Raw genomic sequence first — 20,477 nt, 5'->3', positions numbered from 1 at the left:
CTGCAATGAAAAAAGAAACTACATAAAATATTTTATTACTGGTGAGTACAGTTTCAAGCATACTCCTAATATCAATTATTTTGTAAATATCAACCTATTTCTTCCTTTGAAGAACAACTGGTTATAGCAAAAACTAAATATGAAATTTCACAGCTAAAATTCTACTTAAAAATAATTACTCTAGAAATATCTATGTTCTGCTTTGTTAATAATTTTTTCAAGCATGGTCACCGAAGCTCTACTGACAAGAAAACAGTATTACAAAAAGAAAGAATAAGTCTGACAGATAAATCTTAAAAACAGCAATTATGAGAACATACTTTGTGAAGATATAACTATTGCTTCCAAAAATAGGAAATAATGCACTAAAAATGGAACTCTGTACTAATAAGAAGGCAATATTTTTCCAGTATATTTTTAAATGTCGTTATTAAATATCATGTAACAAAGGTAACTAAATCTTAGGGGAAATAATCATTGACAGTCAATTATATGTGTAAAAAGTCAATGGAAGCATCCAAAAACTCTTTCTCTCCTTGGTATTTCACTTCATTTAAAGGAACTCAGTAAATAACATAAATATGCAACATGGTGCCCAGCACAGAGTAAATGCTGTAAAGGGGAGTTGTCATAATATTATTATATTATTATTATAATTATAATATTATTCCTAGGATACTCAGACATCTTCTACCAGTTATCTAATTTACAGACTTATCCCAATTTTTTAATTCAGAACACTGTGGTTTGTAACTTTTCCCTGTGGCTTTTTCGTAGCTAACCTTCTGTTATCACTAGATGCAAGAGTCTCATTTCCCCATATTCAAACTACTTTAAGGATTCATATATGGCTTTGAAATTCACTCACTCACACACAAAATAAGCTATGCATCGACTCCATCTTTTTTTATTTCTTTGACAACAACGATGACATTCCTCTGATCACAAATACCTTCACTGGCACAATGATGATAAAGCCTACCGTGGACTCTCCTGGTGGTCCAGTGGTTAAGAGTCCGCCTGCCAATGCAAGGGACATGGCTTTGACTCCTGGTCTGGGGAGATCGCACATACCACAGAGCCACTAAGCCCACGAGTCGCAACTACTGAGCCCCTGTGCTGCAACCACCGAAGCCTGAGGGCCCAGAGCCCATGCTCTGCAACAAGAGAAGCCACTGCAATGAGAAGGCTGCCCATCACAAAGAACGAATGCGTGCGCACCCAACTCGCCAAAACTAGGGCAAGCTCGGGGGCAGCAACGGAGACACAGTGCAGCAAATAAACAGACATGCAATGCCTACCCTGAAGCTGGGATCCTCGTGTGAAATCCAAAAAATCACGCTGTCTGCTGTTTTCAGTGCTCTTAGATGATAACTACCATAAGGACAGGACCAAGTCTTTTTCATCGTTATATATCCACTGCCTATACAGTGTGCAGGAAATGGCAGGCGTCACTCAATGCTTGTTAACTCAAATGTTACTGTGTGATGAGATATGCCATCACAAAGCGGACACTATCCGTAGCTGTAACGTTCCAGTAATCAGCAAGGAACCTAATAAAGTTCTAAGAAAAGTTGCATTTATTTTTAGGCTAATTGGGCTTCCCTAGTAGCTCAGACAATATAAAAAAAAAAAAAGCATCCACCTGCAATGCAGAAGACCCAGGGTTGATACCTAGGTCAGGAAGATCTCCTGGAGAAGGAAATGGCAACCCACTCTAATATTCTTGCCTGGAGAATTCCATGGACAGAGGAGCCTGGTGGGCTACAGTCCATGGGGTCGCAAAGAGTCAGACACGACTGAACGACTAACACACACAAACATGCACACACACACACATACACCCTGGATGAGCTGCTCAAATCTAAAATGAGTGTGCTTAAATTCTTTATTTTTGCTCCCCAGGTCACTTCCTCTTTCTGACTTCAGAGCTACTGAGGCACAAAAGCTTTGGACCATCTTGGACTATTTTCTCTCCCTGTTCTTCCTACATCTGACAAGTTTCAAAGTCCTATAAGATCTACACATGCTTCCCACAGTCCTCCTCTTCTTTTAATTCCTCCGATCACTCTGTGTTTCCTGGAATAATGTTACAGCTACAACTAGACCCCTACTGTCAGTCCTTCTTGTGGCGCCCTACCATACTAACTGCTAGCCAAGTAAGCTTTTCACTTTAGCACAGATCTTCTCGTGTTATTTCTCCAAGAACCCAAATCCCACTGCTGCCCACCTACTGAATGATGTACATCCTCAGTCATTTCAGTCGTGTCCAACTTCTTGTGACTCCATGGACTGTAGCCTGCCAGGCTCCTCTGTCCATGGGATTCTCCAGGCAAGAATACTGGAGTGGGTTGCCATTTCTTCCTCCAGGGGATCTTCCTGACCCAGGGATCGAACCCGCATCTCCTTCATTTGCAGGTGGATTCTTTACCACTGCACCACCTGGGAAGCCTCACTGAATGATGTACCAACACCATATGGGCATTTAAACCCCTACTAATGCAGTATCAATCCATGATTTGGTTCTTTCCCTCAAATTACTATGGCATTTTACCTGAACAGAATTTCTCCACATATAACCCATGCTGGGTTTTTGCTCAAATGAAAGCTGAGTGCCAAAGAATTGATGCTTTTGAACTGTGGTGTTGGAGAAGACTCTTGAGAGTCCCTTGGACTGCAAGGAGATCCAACCAGTCCATCGTAAAGGAATCAGTCCTGAATATTCACTGGAAGGACTGATGCTGAAGCTGAAACTCCAATACTTTGGCCACCTGATGCAAAGAACTGACTCACTGGAAAAGACCCTGATGCTGGGAAAGATTGAAGGCGGGAAGAGAAGGGGGTGACAGAGGATGAGATGGTTGGATGGCATCACCGACTCAATGGACATGAGTCTGAGTGAACTCCGGGAGTTGGTAATGGACAGGAGGGCTGGCGTGCTGCAGTCCATGGGGTTGCAAAGAATTGGACAAGACTCAGTGACTGAACTGAAGTTACTTATACCACTTAGAATTTTCTTCCCTGTTAGTTTCACCAATATCTGCTTGTCAAAATCCTATCCATTCTTTTTTTTTTTTTTTTTTACAGTTAAAAGTATTTTTATTAAAAAAGCACATTCTTGAACGTCTTTCAGAATTTGTTTTCTTTTATCAGTTTTTTTACATGTCCTCACTGGATACAATTCCTATCTTCTCAGAATCCTCTGTATCACTTCATCCCTATTATGACATTTACAACATCCTATTTCCTACTAATATTACTTTTATGCTTTCATCAGCTCCTTTACCAGACTGCAGGGTCTTCATAACTACAAAGAGAGGATTCAGTGTAGTAAGTAAAATAATAGGAATTGAATATTCATTAAATAGTTTTAAAACAATGATATTTTTACAAATTTTTGAAAATCTTTCAAGGAAAAGCTTATACACACTAAAAATGTCATTTTTTTGGTCATACTTTCTTCTTATTCTAAAACAGATACATGTAATAGTTTTACTATGAAAAAAAAAATTTCAATACAGAAAAAGACAAGAATAGCAAAAAATTCAGAATATATAATTCAACCACAAACACTATTAACCATTAGTATATTTTTTCAGACTTTTCATAACTAACATCTTATCACAAACATTTTCTAATTTCATGAGAATACAAACTTGAATGGCTACAGAGCATACCAATGAGATAGATAAGGTGTTTAAATGTTCCCCTACTGTTGAACATTTGCTTCCAGCCTTTCACTATTAGAAGTTAAAAAATGCATATTCATAGTTTAACTTACAAATACTTAACACCTCTGACTATTTCATCAGGACAGAATATCAGAAATGAAAGTGGTAGGTCAGGAAGTATGAATATATTTAATGCTCCTGATATGTGTCATTAAACTGCCTTACAGAAAGGCTATGCCAGAACCCACTATTACAACGTGTACCAGAGCCATCTTCATAGCATCTTACCTATATTGAACATTGGAAAGTTTACCAATTTGATTAATCAACTATGGCATTTTATTTAATTTCCATTCTTTTCATTATTAGACAAAATTTTAATGTAATTGTTGGCATTTTCTTTATGAAATTTGTTAATAGCCTAAATGAGTACCCTAACACAAAATATAAAAACTGTGCGTTTTCCAGAGAGAAAAAAACTGTTTCAGCTCATCTCCATTCTATTTGGGGGTTCCAGTTAGATTTAATGCTCAATAGAGAGCTACAGAAACAAAAATTCGGTCCTATGACATGCTTTTGTTCAATTATAAAATCATGAAAACCACATAACTGACAAAAAACATTATTCCACAAAGTTCCTGATCCACAGAAGCTGAATGGGCTTTACTTTCTAGAGTTAAGATCAGACCTAATACACAAGCTTACACAAACATTATTATTGTAACATTAATGACATTAACTGAGAAAACTCTATTATTGCTAAATCACAAATATAAATAGAAAATACCTAAACTATTTATAACTTTTAATACTCTAAGAATATAAATGACACTTTTCTAAGACCTGTTGAAGAATATAAAATTATAGATATTGTCTATTTTAAGCTACAAAAAAAGCAATACAGCTGATTGCAGCCATGAAATTAAAAGACGCTTACTCCTTGGAAGGAAAGTTATGACCAACCTAGATAGCATATTCAAAAGCAGAGACATTACTTTGCCAACCAAGGTCCGTCTAGTCAAGGCTATGGTTTTTCCCGTGGTCATGTATGGATGTGAGAGTTGGACTGTGAAGAAAGCTGATCGCCGAAGAATTGATGCTTTTGAACTGTGGTGTCGGAGAAGACTCTTGAGAGTCCCTTGGACTGCAAGGAGATCCAACCAGTCCATTCTAAAGGAGATCAATCCTGGGTGTTCACTGGAAGGACTGATGCTAAAGCTGAAACTGCAATACTTTGGCCACCTCATGCGACGAGTTGACTCACTGGAAAAGACTCTGATGCTGGGAAAGGTTTGGGGCGGGAGGAGAAGGGGACGACGGAGAATGAGATGGCTGGATGGCCTCACCGACTCTGTGGACATGAGTTTGAGTGAACTCCAGGAGTTGGTGATGGACAGGGAGGCCTGGCATGCTGTGATTCATGGGGTTGCAAAGAGTCAGACATGACTGAGCGACTGAACTAAACTGAACTGAAAGTTTAATAAAATTTCTCTCTCATTAAGATTTTCATCTATTGGTTTTCTACAAGATTGCAAAGAAAATCTGTTCAATTTACTTGATCAGAATTGGAATTGTTTTAATACATATGATAAAATATTTCTGAAAATTATCTTTTGACCCAGCAATTCTACTTCATGAAATTTGTTCTATAAATAAACAATAATTTATCATTAATTAATTCAATTTTAAATAAATATTTATATACTTAGGTTATTTCATTCAGTTCTAATAAATTATTGGTTATTTAAATAATTTATTCTAATAAATAACAAATAATTAGAATAAACTATTATTTAAATAACTCTCAAAACAAAAATGTACAAAGATGTATAGGTACAAGTACTGGAAACAACTGAAAAAATAATTGATAGAGGACTACTTAAATCAATTACGGTAAACAGCACAACCAAATAAATACCCTGTATCTATTCAAAAATAAATAAAACAACAATACTGCAAACATGTATTAGGCACTATTTTAAATATTTTACATATTCAACAACTTAATCCTTAAATCAACCCTGTGTAATTATTATAGTTCATTATATAACTGTTACATAATTCTTATTATCCCTATTTTACACATAAGGAAACAGAGGCATAGAAAGGCTAAATAATCTGTGCAAGGTCACCACTAGTAAATTATGAACCAGCCTTCAAGCTAATGTAGTCTGGCTCTAAGATCCTTGTTTTCAGTCACTGTACTGTACGGCCTCTCTGAATAGACACCTGTATGAGCACTCATAAGGAAAGATGATCAAAGTACACTGTTAGGACGGGGGGAAAGCAAGCTACTGAATATGTGAAATCCATTTGTTTTCAAAAATCAGACAGATAAAGACGGAGTTCAGTTCAGTTCAGTCACTCATTTGTGTCTGACTCTTTGAGACCCCATGGACTGCTGCACGCCAGGCCTCCCTGTCCATCACCAACTCCCGGAGTTTACTTAAACTCATGTCCATTGAGTTGGTGATGCCATCCAACCATCTCATCCTCTGTCGTCCCCTTCTCCTCCTGCCCTCAATCTTTCCCATCATCAGGGTCTTTTCAAATAATCAGTTCTTCACATGAGGTGGTCAAAGTATTGGAGTTTCAGCTTCAGCATCAGTCCTTCCAATGAACACCCAGGACTGATCTCCTTTAGAATGGACTGGTTGGATCTCCTTGCAGTCCAAGGGACTCTCAAGAGTCTTCTCCAGCACCACAGTTCAAAAGCATCAGTTTTTCAGCGATCAGCTTTCTTCACAGTCCAACTCACACATCCATACATGACTACTGGAAGAATCATAGCCTTGACTAGATGGACCTTTGTTGGCAAACTAATGTCTCTGCTTTTGAATATGCTATCTAGGTTGGTCATAACTTTCCTTCCAAGGAGTAAGCGTCTTTTAATTTCATGGCTGCAGTCACCATCTGCAGTGATTTTGGAGCCTCCCAAAAATAAAGTCTATCACTGTTTCCACTGTTTCCCCATCTATTTGTCATGAAGTGATGGGACCAGATGCCATGATCTTAGTTTTCTGAATGTTGAGTTTTAAGCCAACTTTTTCACTCTCTTCTTTCAATTTCATCAAGAGGCTCTTTAATTCTTCTTCGCTTTCTGCCATAAGGGTGGTGTCATCTGCATATCTGAGGTTATTGATATTTCTCCTGGAAATCTTGATTCCAGCGTTTCTCATGATGTACTCTGCATATAAATTAAATAAGCAGGGTGACAATATACAGCCTTGACATACTCCTTTCCTTATTTGGAACCGGTCTGTTGTTCCATGTCCAGTTCTAACTGTTGTTTCCTGACCTGCATACAGATTTCTCAAGAGGCAGATCAGGTGGTGTGGTATTCCCATCTCTTGAAGAATTTTCCAGTTTGTGGTGAACCACACAGTCAAAGCCTTTGGCACAGTCAATAAAGCAGAAATAGGTGGCTTTCTGGAACTCTCTTGCTTTTTCAATGATCGAACAGACGTTGACAATTTGATCTCTGGTTCCTCTGCCTTTTCTAAAACCAGCTTGAACATCTGAAGAACTATGGACAGAGGTTCATGACATTGTACAGGAGACAGGGATCAAGACCATCTCCAAGAAAAAAAATGTAAAAAAGCAAAATGGCTGTCTGAGAAGGCCTTACAAATAGCTGTGAAAAGAAGAGCAGTGAAAAGCAAGGGAGAAAAAGAAAGATATACCCATCTGAATGCAGAGTTTCAAAGAACAGCAAGGAGAGATAAGAAAGCCTTCCTCAGTGATCAGTGCAAAGAAATAGAGGAAAACAGTAGAATGGGAAAGACTAGAGACTTCTTCAAGAAAATGAGAGATACCAAGGGAACATTTCATGCAAAGATGGGCACAATAAAGGACAGCAATGGTATGGACCTAACAGAAGCAGAAGATATTAAGAAGAGGTGGCAAGAATACACAAAAGAACTATATAAAAAAGATCTTCACGACCCAGATGATCACAATGGTATGATCAGCCAGCTAGAGCCAGAAATCCTGGAATGAGAAGTCAAGTGGGCCTTAGGAAGTATCACTATGAACAAAGCTAGTGGAAGTGATGGAATTCCAGTTGAGCTATTTCAAATCCTAACAGATGATGCTGTGAAAGGGCTGCACTCAATATGCCAGCAAATTTGGAAAACTCAGCAGTGGCCACAGGACTGGAAAACGTCAGTTTTCATTCCAATCCCAAAGAAAGGCAATGCCAAAGAATGCTCAAATTACCACACAATTGCAGTCATCTCACACACTAGCAAAGTAAAGCTCAGAATTCTCCAAGCCAGGCTTCAACAGTACGGGAACCAGGAACTTCCAGATGTTCAAGCTGGTTTTCGAAAAGGCAAGAAGAGGGAGTAGTGTATGTTTATATACAAAGGAAGTTTCTGAAAATATTCCCCCTATTTCTTGGGCATCAAAGTGAATAAGGAAGAATTTTAATTTCTATTTTATAGACTTCCATCTAGCATGAATTTCTTTCTATATTTGTTTTATAATATTTTTTTAGAAACTAGCTAATAAGAATCATTTCATCCCTTGGGTCCCCAGGTATCTTGAGGAGAAACTCTTTCCTATCCCCCACCTAATCAGTATGTTCATGCTCAGATGCTTTTCCAATCACTTTCTTGTAACCTAATCATTCATCTTTTCTTACTCAGTATTGAACAGTTATACACTGAGCACCTTCTGTGTACTTACATTCCTGTAAGTGCGGGTATCTGTATACACAATGACTCATAATCCCTAATCTTAGGAACCTAAAGTGTTTAATGACACACATAGCCTTGACTGAATATATTTGTTTCTCCCATCTTTTCTTCTTCAAACAGAATTAAAATAAGAGATCCATTCATGGGAACAATACCTGTTTTAACCTCTCTCCTAAAATCCTGTCTGGCATTTCCAACTGCCTACTCAACACCACCTAGAAATTTAATTTAATAAGCATCTCAAACTCAAAAGGGGCTTCCCGGGTAGCTCAAATGGTAAAGAATCTGCCTGCAATGTGGGAGATCTGGGTTTGATCCCTGCGTTGGGAAGATCTCCACAGAAGGGAATGGCAACCCAAACTCCACTATTCTTGCCAGGAGAATTCCTGGGACAGAGGAGCCTGGTGGGCTACAGGCCAAGGGGTTGCCAAGAGTCAGACAAACATGTTCACTTTCAAACTCAAATGTCCAACACTGAATCTCCAGTTTTTCTCTCTAAATCTACTCTTCCCAGAGCTTTCTTTATGTTAGTAAATGGAAACCATTCTTTCAGTTATTTGAGCCCAAAATCAGAGTCACACAAGGCAGAACCATGCCAGTTCTCGCTTCAAAATACATTCACAATCTAATAACCATTTCTCACCACCTCCAGCACTATGTCCACACTAGCGTTGACTTCTCCTGGATTACTTCAACAACCTCCAAAATGGTCTCCCTCCTAAATTCTATTTTTCCTCCTAGATTCTGTTTTCTCCACCAAGCAACCAGCATTATCCCTACCTTGTCACCTCTCTGCTCAATATCCCCCAGTAACTTCCTATCCATTCAGAATAAAACTATGTTCTTAAAGTGTCTTAGGAGGCCACACCAGATCTGTCCACGTGTGTCCCCACTTCTACAAGACCATTTCCTATCACTCTTCCCATTCTGCTCCAACCACAGCTGACCTTGCTGTTTTTTGTACAGCAAATACACACTTGCCTCCAGGCCTACATACTTGTTCTCTCTTGCCAAGATACTCTTCCCTCCCACGTCCACATCTGCTCCCTCTCTCACTTCCCTCAGGTCATTAGCCAAATGTTCCCTTCTTAATAAAATCCACCACTCTATGTAAAATAGAAACCCTCAACTCACCCTTCCCTCATATATTTACCAATGTGTTTGCTTATTGTCTGCTCTGCCTCTATACTATTAACTCCATGAGGGCATATTCTTCGTTTTGCTCATTACCATGTTAGAACTGGGGCTTCTCTGGTGGCTCAGATGGTAAAGAATCTGCCTGCACTGCAGGAGACCTGGGTTCAATCCCTGGGTTGGGAAGATCCCCTGGAGTAGGGCATGCATGACAAGCCACTCCAGTATTCTTGCCTGGAGAATCCCATGGACAGAAGAGCCTGGTGGGCTACAGTCCATAGGGTCACAAAAGAGTCAGACACAACTGAAGCGACTTAGCATGCATGCCCAAATGTTAAAACTAAGAGCCCAGAGAGTGCCCAAAATATTTCTAACTGAATGAATTAAAATGTTAAGAAAATTAGTCCAAGAGACTCGTGTGAAAAATGAATAGTTCTGTAAGCAAAGGGAAGTTAAAGCCCAAATCATAAATAAATTCAAGCATTCATATTACGGAGAAAACAATTCTTCAGTGTTTACTTTTTCAGTAATAGCTATTCATGAATATGAAAGTGGTATTTTTATGATAAATGCACAACCTCCTATTTCACAGAGGTAACAAAGTACCAGTGACATGTAAAAGATAACACATTGTCCACTATCCAGTTCACTTGGCTGCTCATGCCAAATCCAGAAAATTATCCTAAATTCTTCTCTCCCTAACTTTAAATCCATCACAGGTCCCACTGAAAGTGAAAAGTGAAAGTGATGCTCAGTCGTGTCTGACTCTTTGCGATCCCATGGACTATACAGTCCATGGAATTCTCTAGGCCAGAATACTGGAGTGGGTAGCCTTTCCCTTCTCCAGAGGATCTTCCTGACTAAGGAACTGAACCAGGGTCTCCTGCATTGCAGGTGGATTCTTTATCAACTGAGCTATCAGGGAAGCACACATAGGGTCCCATTGATTACCCTCAAAGCAACTCCACAGTATCCCAGAAGGCCATGCCATCATCATCTCTTGCCCAGGCTACTTTACTAGCCTGCTCACTGCGTCTCCTCTTGACTTTCTATAATCCATTCCACATGTAACAGTCAGAGGGATTTTCTTGAATGTGAATCAGATCTTGTCCCTGCTTAAAATGTCCAATCATTTACCAGTGCCCTTGAATGAAAGCCAAAGTCCCTACCTTGCTCCTGCCTGCTTCTTCCATAGCTTCATATACCACCAAAGCCATCGACTGCTAGATCCAACTGAATAGTCTCCATTCTTGTTCATCAAACCAACCAAGTCTGCTTCTGCCCTCGATTTTTCACACTGATCCCTATACCTAGAACGGGCTTCCACCCTACATTCAAAGGGTTATTTCTGTTGTCATTCAGAACTCCTCTAAAATGTCACTTTTTTAGAATAGGCTTCCTTGAATAACTGAAGTTGTCACCCAGTCACTCTCGATTAGATCTCTCTGTGTTAAAAATGAGTATTAGTGAGTGCTAAGTTGCTTCAGTCATGTTCAATATTTTGTGACCCTATGGACCATAGCCAGCCAGGCTACTCTGTCCATGGTACTCTCCAGGCAGGAATACTGGAGTGGGTTGCCATTCCCTCCTCCAAGGAATCTTCCCGATCCAGGGAGCGAACTCTTGTCTCTGGCATCTCCAGCACTGGCAGGCCAGTTTTTACACTAACACCACCTGGGAAGCCCCAGAAATGAGTACAGTCCCCATTATTAGCTGATATTATCACTCTTTCATTTTCTGTTTGACTCTTCACAAGAAGAATGTAAGTTTATTTTCCTGTCTTGTTCATTGAAAAGAAAGCCTAATAGACAGTACATACTCAATAAATTTGCTGAATATTAAATGAATCCAGAGTCCCTATTTCTACTATAATCTATTTGTATTCTAAAATCTTTTTAAAATTAAACAATAAACACCTGAAATAAACTGTCAAAAGTAATTGCTCTCCTCTCCCGACCCCCATCCCCCCACCTCCCCCCCATTTAAATAATCCAGGACAAATTCCATGGCCCTGTGATCATTCAAAGTCAGGCATGGTCAACAGCAAAGGATAAGAGATTTGGTGAAGACAATCTAAAACAGTGAAAAATTTGAAAGCCACATGTCTATGGCTTTAAAGCAGATTATAAACATCTTCCATAGTAACAAGGTAAAATCAGTTGAAATATGAGCTTTGGGAAGTATAAGAAATGATAAGAAGACAGCACAAGAAAAAATTAAGTATTTGGTAAAGGAAAACGAAAAACAGGAAGAGGAAGCTTCAAATAGCAGAGGTAAACTAGGATTGAAAATTTACCACAGATTATCTCCAACATGAATAATCCACACTGGGTAATAGAATATTGACTATAATTACATTCATCCTACTGACCTTGTTCTAAATTATTATGGATTATTACTACGCAAGTTATTTTGTTCCACACCAGAGGTGGCTGTATTTCGCTATCAGATGACATGACCTCTAATTCAATAATGTCTGTAATGCACTGGTATCCTCAGATAAAAGCTGTCTATAATGTCTGAACAAAGGTGAATTAGTTATCCAATTCACACACGCAATTAACTCTCTTAATACCTGAGAGACCATGGAGCCCCTTCTGAATTTCCTATTAAATACTACATATGGAGGTCTTCCCTCCATCTGTAGTTATCTTGTGCTGTACTTCATAATAAACAATATTAATAGTTTATTGCACCCGTCAAAAATCTTACATTAGTTATCATAAGAGACCTCATTCCACAAAGCAATGACTCATTTTCCTAGCAAAATGCATTCAATTCAAATGTTATGCCTATTACTAAAGCACAACAGTTCTTTATTCTCAGTGACGTAAAAATAATAACAACCTTCTTGAAATATGGAAAATAATTTAATTTCCTTTACCATTTAAAAAATATCTCTCAAAATCCAAAAGGCAATGTTAATCTTGTGCATTTATATTTATAAGCTGTGTTCATTTTAATAAAAGACTAATTATTTAAACTCAGGTGTTAAAGGGCAAAAACAAACCAAAATATAGTATTTTTTTTGCCACCTGTTCCCTTTACTAAGAGCTGAAATCTCATAAAGAGTCTGAAGGCAGAGCACTGCGCCTCTGCTTTGTACCCATATGTGATGCCAATGGCTGTATTCATAAAAACCCAGATCAGAATAACTAGTTAATGTCAAACGTTAAGCAAATACCTACACCTTCTAAAAAAGGAGGTAATTAATTAATTCTTCAGGGGATGCTTTTCATTTTGTCATCTAACATTAATGTATCTTTTCAGCAAAGAACAAGAGAAATCCCTAAAATAAAACCTAGTCCTCTTAGCACACGGCCGCATTAAAGTTCTCATCATATTGGACCCATCCTCGGAGTAAGGAAGCAGTTAAGCGTATCTAAGAATGTTCCTACAGTTCAAATGAAATCTGCTGCTCGCCTGGGCTTTCATTGTCCCTCGCAACTCAAAGTGGGGGGGTGGGGGGCGGGTGGCGAGCAGAGGAATAAGGAAACAGTTTCTTACATGTGTTTCGTATGTTTTATCCACTCAAGTAATGACAGAAGGAAGAAGGACATTATAGAAATTGAAAAGCTAAGAAGGGTGCTCAGCTTTCCGTGCATAAACAATTTAAGCTGCAAACCAACCTTCTGCGTGCTGCAGCACAAGAAACACCGACTCCTCAGAAATGATGTACTTGTGCAGGCACACCATGTTGGGCACGCAGCGGGGGACGATGGTCTTTCTGTTCCTGCTGCACTCACTGCTTTTCCTTAGACCCTGACAGAGAACAAAAAGGTCAGTTGTACCCTCAGTTGCCTTTGGAGCCTGCTGTGCTCTGTGTTTATCAACCAAACTAATCTATCCGAGTTACTCTGGGCTTCAGAGAAACCACTCATCTGCTGCTCTATGCCCCTCGGTCCCTGGAGGCTCTGCTGATGGCATCTGGCGTTAGTCCAGAGCACTGAAGATGCCACAAAGCTGCCATTAAAATCAATTATGTGGGTCAGTGTTTTTATTAGAGATGCTCTCAAACTAAGTCATCAGGATGACACACAGTTATTTCTCTATGACCTTTTCTTAAGTTTTATTTTACTTATGTATATCTTCAAAGCAGTAGACTTCGTGAGATCAATTCAAATTCCTGAGACCCAAAAGGTATTCCGAGATTAAATGGGCAGTTTTGAAATTCTATTCCAAAAATAATACGAAGATCATTTTAAGTTTTCTCCGAAGGAACAAGGTATATGGAGTTTCTCCCATCATACCCTGGTTGAAAAACCTGAGGATATATCAGCAATAAAGTGTACGCAGAGAGAAAAATTCATTTCAGGGCATGTCAATGTGACCGACTGCCATGCTGGTAAGTAAACGGAAAAATATCAGAAAAACGTAACACTACTTTTAAATTCATTAATTCTGGATGCTGAAGAAATGCTTAAAATTAGGACACTTTTAGAATACTGCACTATCAAAATCCACTTCAAATACGATTTTGAAATTGCAAAATTGAGGGGGGTTTCTTCCCTTATTCACTTAATTACAAATTGAGTAATACAGAGAATCGAAATTGAATTTAGGTAAAAGACACAGCCGGGGATGTAGATAACACTTTTCCAAACACCTTTAACAAAGACTTTAAGGTAAAATTTCAGCTCTTAAGAACTGTAATCATAATCAAAAAGTATGATTGCATGTGGTCCTCATAAATTATGCAAAATATATTAGAGATGTATTTAAATTATACACTATACATTTAAACAGCATAAAATGAGTCTTCAACTTTTCCAAATTATTTCCTCCACACTCTTTTTAAATGTATGCTACAGAGTATTTCTCAACTGTGATGGAAGGACAAAGTAAAGTGAATCCAGATGACTGTAAACACACAAAAAATACATTCAAACACCCAGAAAAAAATTAAATACTTTCTTTCAGAAGCTTAATTTGAAAATACATTTCTAAACTCATTAAACAGAAAAATTTTACTTACTTTTAAAATAAATGTCTGTTCTGTCCTTGTGTCCATTACAAGTAAAACCTACAAAAAAAGGCATGAGTAATAAATTATTTACAATACAAAGAAATACAGACTCATAACTTTTTGAAACCATACTAAAGGTTTGGGGGGAAAGTGTTGAAACTGACTCAGCCAAAACTGTTAATTTCTGAATAGGCTTTTTCTTAAGTCACCAAATCACACAGTGAAAAATCTTATCCAAAGGGTATTTCCTTTCTAAAAATGCCATATTTTAGAAACTCTACCATGTTTTCCTAGATTTATTTTAAAATATAATTCTTAAAAGGAAAAATTATTTTAGAAAAAGAACTTTTCCTTATGAAACATTAAGTGGCTAAGAAAAAAATAAATAATTGTTTTACAGAAATTGAAGTCTCAATTTTCTTCCCGAAACCTCAAACATAGCCACTTGGTACAATGTGATCTCAATACCTCATGCTCCAACCCAAGGCATCCTTCTGGTGCTACTTCTCCATCATAGACTCATCCTTAAATCCTCTTTTCCCATCAGCAAATCCTGCCAGCTCTATCTTCAAACTGTATCCAGAATCTGAACTCACCTCACCCCTTCCACAGGTATTACCCTGAATGAAACAAAGATTTACCCGGATTATAACAATAACCTCCTAGCAGATTTCTCTGCTTCCATCTTTGCTGCCCTATGCTCTATTCACAAAATAGTAGGCAGGTTTTCTTTTTAAAACATTATATTATGTCACTTTTCTTATTCAGAGAAAAAGAATATATCCAAAAAATGACCTCAAGACCCCTCATAATTTCACACATCACCCCCTCAAACCACCTACTCCCCCTATCCATCTTGATGAAAAGAAAGAGTGAACAGAGATTGGGAATTATCCTCCCATATTTATAGTTTATAAATATATTCAATATTTACATATTTTATATGTTGATATAAAATATTGATCTTATCATTGATCTTATCATGATCTTATCATGTTGATCTTATCATTTTGGAGACATTACAGCAGAGGCTGGCAAACTATCCCCAGAGAGGTACAGACAGTAAATAACTCAGGCTTTGCAACCCACGCAGTCTCTGGTGGAGTTACTGAACTCCACTGCTGTACCGCAAAAGCAGCACAGTCTGAAATGGGCCGGCAGGAGATTTACACCACAGAAACCAGTAAACACACAGCAATCTGTGAGTACTGTGTACAAGGCCTTCTTTCCTGCCCTCTGCAGTGAGTTGGGAGCCAAGGGTAAAAGACGATATCAAGCTTGGGGAAATAAAAGACTGCTGAGAAGAAACAGGTGAGTTAAAATGAGGAACCTGTTTAAGACCTGAAGAATTTTAAGTCATAGCGACAACGTCATCTTTGACCCCTCTTCTGAGTGCTTCGTCGATCCTATTCTACTCCATCTAATCTCAAACAAATACTCCCATGGATACCTCCTGAACTCCCTTCCTCTTCCCAAAGCCCTCTTCTCACTAAAAACAAAACCCAGTTTCACCTCTTAACAGTATTAAATAATATTATCACCCATGAAACCCCCTAAATCAAAAAGCTCCCTAAGTCCTGTGAGTTCTCCCGTCCCCACCTTCGTGACCCAGAAGTCTAGTCAATTCCACCCCCAAGTATTTCTCCTCTGCACCCACCACTCTCTTTCACCTGCCGTGATTTCAGTGTTTACTGTGTGCTCTGCTTTAGTCATGTGTAACCATTGTTAATTCTTTCAGTTACCCAATAAGACAATTTTACCATTCCTACTCCGTATGTGAAGATATTACAGCTTCATCTGTAGAAGATACAATTGTGAAGTGAAGTGAAAGTCGCTTAGTTGTGTCCGACTCTTTGCAACCCCACGGACTGTCTGTGGAATTCTGCAGGCCAGAATACTGGAGTGGGTAGCCTTTTCCTTATTCAGGGGATCTTCCCAACCCAGGGATCGAACCCAGGTATCCCGCATTGCAGGCAGATTCTTTTACCAGCTAAGCCACAAGGGAAGCCCATAATGGTAGATAATAATAGAATCTACCATTTGTGAGAATTCCAGTGAGATAATCTTTAAAAGTGCCTGGTACAGTCAGTTGTTACTATTATTGCTGTTACTATTATAGCTGCTTCTCCCTGCAATGTTCACCCAGCCCCTTATCAAACAAGCACTCGTATTTCCATATTCAGCTCAAATGTCAGATGCTCTTCTTCTTATGTTCTCCTACTGTATACGATACCAGCCTCTTCAATATGGTTTTATTTGGTCACTTCGGTCTGTAGCCCAACCAGATTTAAAGCTTTTCATCAGTGTTGTAAGCAGAATAACAGTTGCCAATGACGCTCATACCTTAATCTCCATAACTTGTGAATATGTTCCGTTACTGGCCAAAAGGACTCTGCAGATGTAATTAGGATACAGACCTTAAAACAGATTACCTTGGATTATCTGAGTGGGCTCAATCAAATCACATGAACCCTTAGAGAACCGTCTCGGTCCAGAACTGTAATGATGCACAGAACTGATATGGCAGAAGGGGAAATCAGAGGGATTCATAGTATCAGAGAGAGGTGCGGCTGCTGGCTCCAAGATGCAGAGGTCCACATGCAAACACTGGACACAGACCTCTAGGAGCTCACAGTAAGCATGACACGGAACAGGCAGCTTTGGGGCACAAACACCAACCCTGGCTGTCGCTAGCAACCACAGTCCTACAACCCCAAAGAAAGGAATACAGCCCACATCCTGGATGAGCCTGAAAGTGGATTTTCCCCCAGAGTCTTAGGGAAAGAAAGCAGCCTTGCCAGTACCTTGATTTCAGCCCAACGCAACTCATGTCAGACCTCTGATCCAGAGAACTCTGACATAATCAAGTGAGTTGTTTCAAGCTGTAGAGTTTGTGGTAATTTGTAATGCAGCAACAGAAAATTAATACAGGGCAGAAACTGTATTTCCTGCAACACATAACCTATCCACCTCCCAAAGTAACTGTTCACTAAACATATGTGAGTGAATTTAGGCATAAAAGTTTGGAAGGTACATAGTAATATGGGAATGGAGTTTAGAAAATAAGTCAGAACTAGAGATGTGTATGAATAGCTAAGAATTCTCCATTAAAAACAACAGCTAAAGACAGGAGAAATTATCCTACTAGAATGCTTCGAGTAGGCATTGTGACGGGGTTTAAAGAATCAAACCACATAACTCATTCAACAATCTAATAAGGAAGGTATACTTTTTCTTTTTGATCACACCATGCAGCACGTGGGATCTTCGTTCCCCAACTAGGGATCAAACCCATGCGCCTTACAGTGAAGTGTAGAGTGGAAGTCCTGAGGTAAGTATACTTTTATTAATCACTTTTATAGATGAGAAGGCCTTTCCTGGTGACTCAGATGGTAAAGAATCCACCTGCAACACAGGAGACCTGGGTTCAATCCCTAGGTTAGGAAGATCCCCTGGAGAAGGGAACAGCTACCCACTCCAGTATTCTGGCCTGAAGAATTCCACGGACAGAGGAGCCTGGCAGGTTACAGTCCATGGGGTCACAAAGAGTTTGACGTGACTGAGCAACTCTCATTTCATAGATGAGAAAACAAACATAAAATTATTAATATGCTCAAGTTCACAAAAACAACTAGAAGAAAACAACAGAACAGGAAAGACTAGAGATCTCTTCAAGAAAATTAGATACCAAGGAAACATTTCATGAAAAGATGGACACAATAAAGGACAGAAATGGTATGGACCTAACAGAAGCAGAAGATATTAAGAAGAGGTGGCAAGAATACACAGAAGAACGATACAAAAAAGCTCTTCATGACCCAGATAGTCATGATGGTGTGCTCACTCACCTAGAGCATCCTGGAATGCAAAGTCAAGTGGGCCTTAGGAAGCATCACTACAAACAAAACTAGTGGAAGTGATGGAATTTCAGTTGAGCTATTTCAAATACTAAAAGATGATGCTGTGAAAGGGCTGCACTCAATATGCCAGCAAATTTGGAAAACTCAGCAGTGGCCACAGGACTGGAAAACGTCAGTTTTCATTCCAATCCCAAAGAAAGGCAATGCCAAAGAAAGCTCAAACTACGGCACAACTGCACTCATCTCACACACTAGCAAAGTAATGCTCAAAATTCTCCAAGCCAGGCTTCAACAGTAAATGAACTGTGAACTTCCAGATGTTCAAGCTGGTTTTAGAAAAGGCAGAGGAACCAGAGATCAAATTGCCAACATCCTTTGGATCATCGAAAAAGCAAGAGTTACAGAAAAACATCTATTTCTGCTTTATTGACTATGCCAAATCCTTTGACTGTGTGGATCACAATAAACTGTGGAAAATTCTGAAAGAGGTGGGAATACCAGACCACCTGACCTGCCTCCTGAGAAATCTGTATGTAGGTCAGGAAGCAACAGTCAGAACTGTACATGGAACAACAGACTGGTTCCAAATAGGAAAAGGAGTACTTCAAGGCTGTATATTGTCACCCTGCTTATTTAACTTATATGCAGAGTACATCATGAGAAACGCTGGGCTGGAAGAAGCACAAGCTGGAATCAAGATTTCCAGGAGAAATATCAATAACCTCAAATACACAGATGACACCACCCTTATGGCAGAAAGGGAAGAACTAAAGAGCCTCTTGATGAAAGGGAAAGAGGAGAGTGAAAAGTTGCTTGAAGCTCAACATTCAGAAAACTATGATCATGGCATCTGGTCCCATCACTTCATGGCAAATAGATGGAAAAACAGTGGAAACAGTGACAGACTTTATTTTGGGGGGCTCCAAAATCACTGCAGACAGTGACTGCAGCCATGAAATTAAAAGACGCTTACTCCTTGGAAGAAAAGCTATGACCAACCTAGACAGCATATTAAAAAGCAGAGACATTACCTGGCCAACAAAGGTCCGTCTAGTCAAGTTTTTCCAGTAGTCATGTATGGATGTGAGAGTTGGACTATAAAGAAAGCTGAGCACCGAAGAATTGATGCTTTTGAACTGTGCTGCTGGAGAAGAATCTTGAGAGTCCCTTAGACTGCAAGGAGATCCAACCAGTCCATTCTAAAGGAGATCAGTCCTGGGTGTTCATTGGAAGGACTGATGCTGAAGCTGAAACTGCAATACTTTGGCCACCTCATGCGACGAGTTGACTCACTGGGATGCTAGGAGGGACTGGGGGTAGGAGGAGATGGGGACAGCAGAGAATGAGATGGCTGGATGGCATCACCGACTCGATGGACATGAGTTTGAGTGAACTCCGGGAGTTGGTGATGGACAGGGAGGCCTGGCATGCTGCAGTTCATGGGGTCACAAAGAGTCGGACACGACTAAGCGAATGAACTGCGGGGTGAAATTTAAACCCTACCAATGTGGCTCCAGGGTTCTTCCTCTTTAACTGCTAAGCTATACTATTTAAGTCTGTATATACATAGCTAGAATAGTGAGGGTATACAAGACAATAACGACTACAGCACCATAAGAAATATACTCAAAAGACGCAGAAAATACAGTAGTTCAGTCATCAGGAAAAGAGACTGCTTAAAATGAGAGTAATCACCTACCTGTGCCAAACAACAAAGAGAAATCATGAAGAATAAGGACTTAGAAAGGACTACAGCCTAAGGCAGTTAGGAAGTCACTGATAACTTTCAATACTGCACTATGCAGTGACCTGGGGACAGAAGTGAACTGACCTGAGTTAGTAATGGGGAATAAGAAAATGAAGGAAACATATACATATCTTTCCATAGAGAAGTATGTCAGAAGAAGGAAAAACACTAAAATGAAAGAGTTAGGATTATAAGGTTTGAACTTTTTTCAGATAGGGTAAAACTGCTCTCCCTTAATTTCCCTTGGAACTTGTATTCACCACCAATCTTGAACCTCCAAGTCAAGGAAATATATTCAAAGAACCTGAACCTTGACAGTCAAATTAATATCATGAGTGCAAAGGGAGGCATCTTTGTAAAAGAGAGCTCAATAAACATCTACTGAGTCTGTAAAGACAT

General features: G+C 39.2%; 1 protein-coding gene across 5 annotated transcripts in view; it reads right to left on the bottom strand.

Moving 5' to 3' along the window:
• Window positions 1-20,477, bottom strand: part of RPS6KC1 (ribosomal protein S6 kinase C1) — a 203,184-nt gene that overhangs the window by 34,343 nt on the left and 148,364 nt on the right. For all 5 annotated transcript variants that reach the window (XM_055419061.2, XM_055419062.2, XM_055419063.2 and 2 more), the window contains 2 exons: window positions 14,481-14,528; window positions 13,135-13,267 (listed from right to left, as the gene is read on the bottom strand). In XM_055419061.2, the coding sequence (XP_055275036.2) occupies window positions 13,135-13,267; window positions 14,481-14,528 (181 nt within the window). The remainder of the gene's footprint in view (window positions 1-13,134; window positions 13,268-14,480; window positions 14,529-20,477) is intronic.

This window comes from Moschus berezovskii, chromosome 17, assembly GCF_049115385.1.
Source record: "Moschus berezovskii isolate FMDL1 chromosome 17, NW_MosBer_1.0, whole genome shotgun sequence".
NCBI classification, from domain to species: Eukaryota; Metazoa; Chordata; class Mammalia; order Artiodactyla; family Moschidae; genus Moschus; species Moschus berezovskii.
The sequence above is the reverse complement of the archived record's forward strand: the minus strand, read 5'-3'. Positions and strand labels throughout refer to the sequence as shown.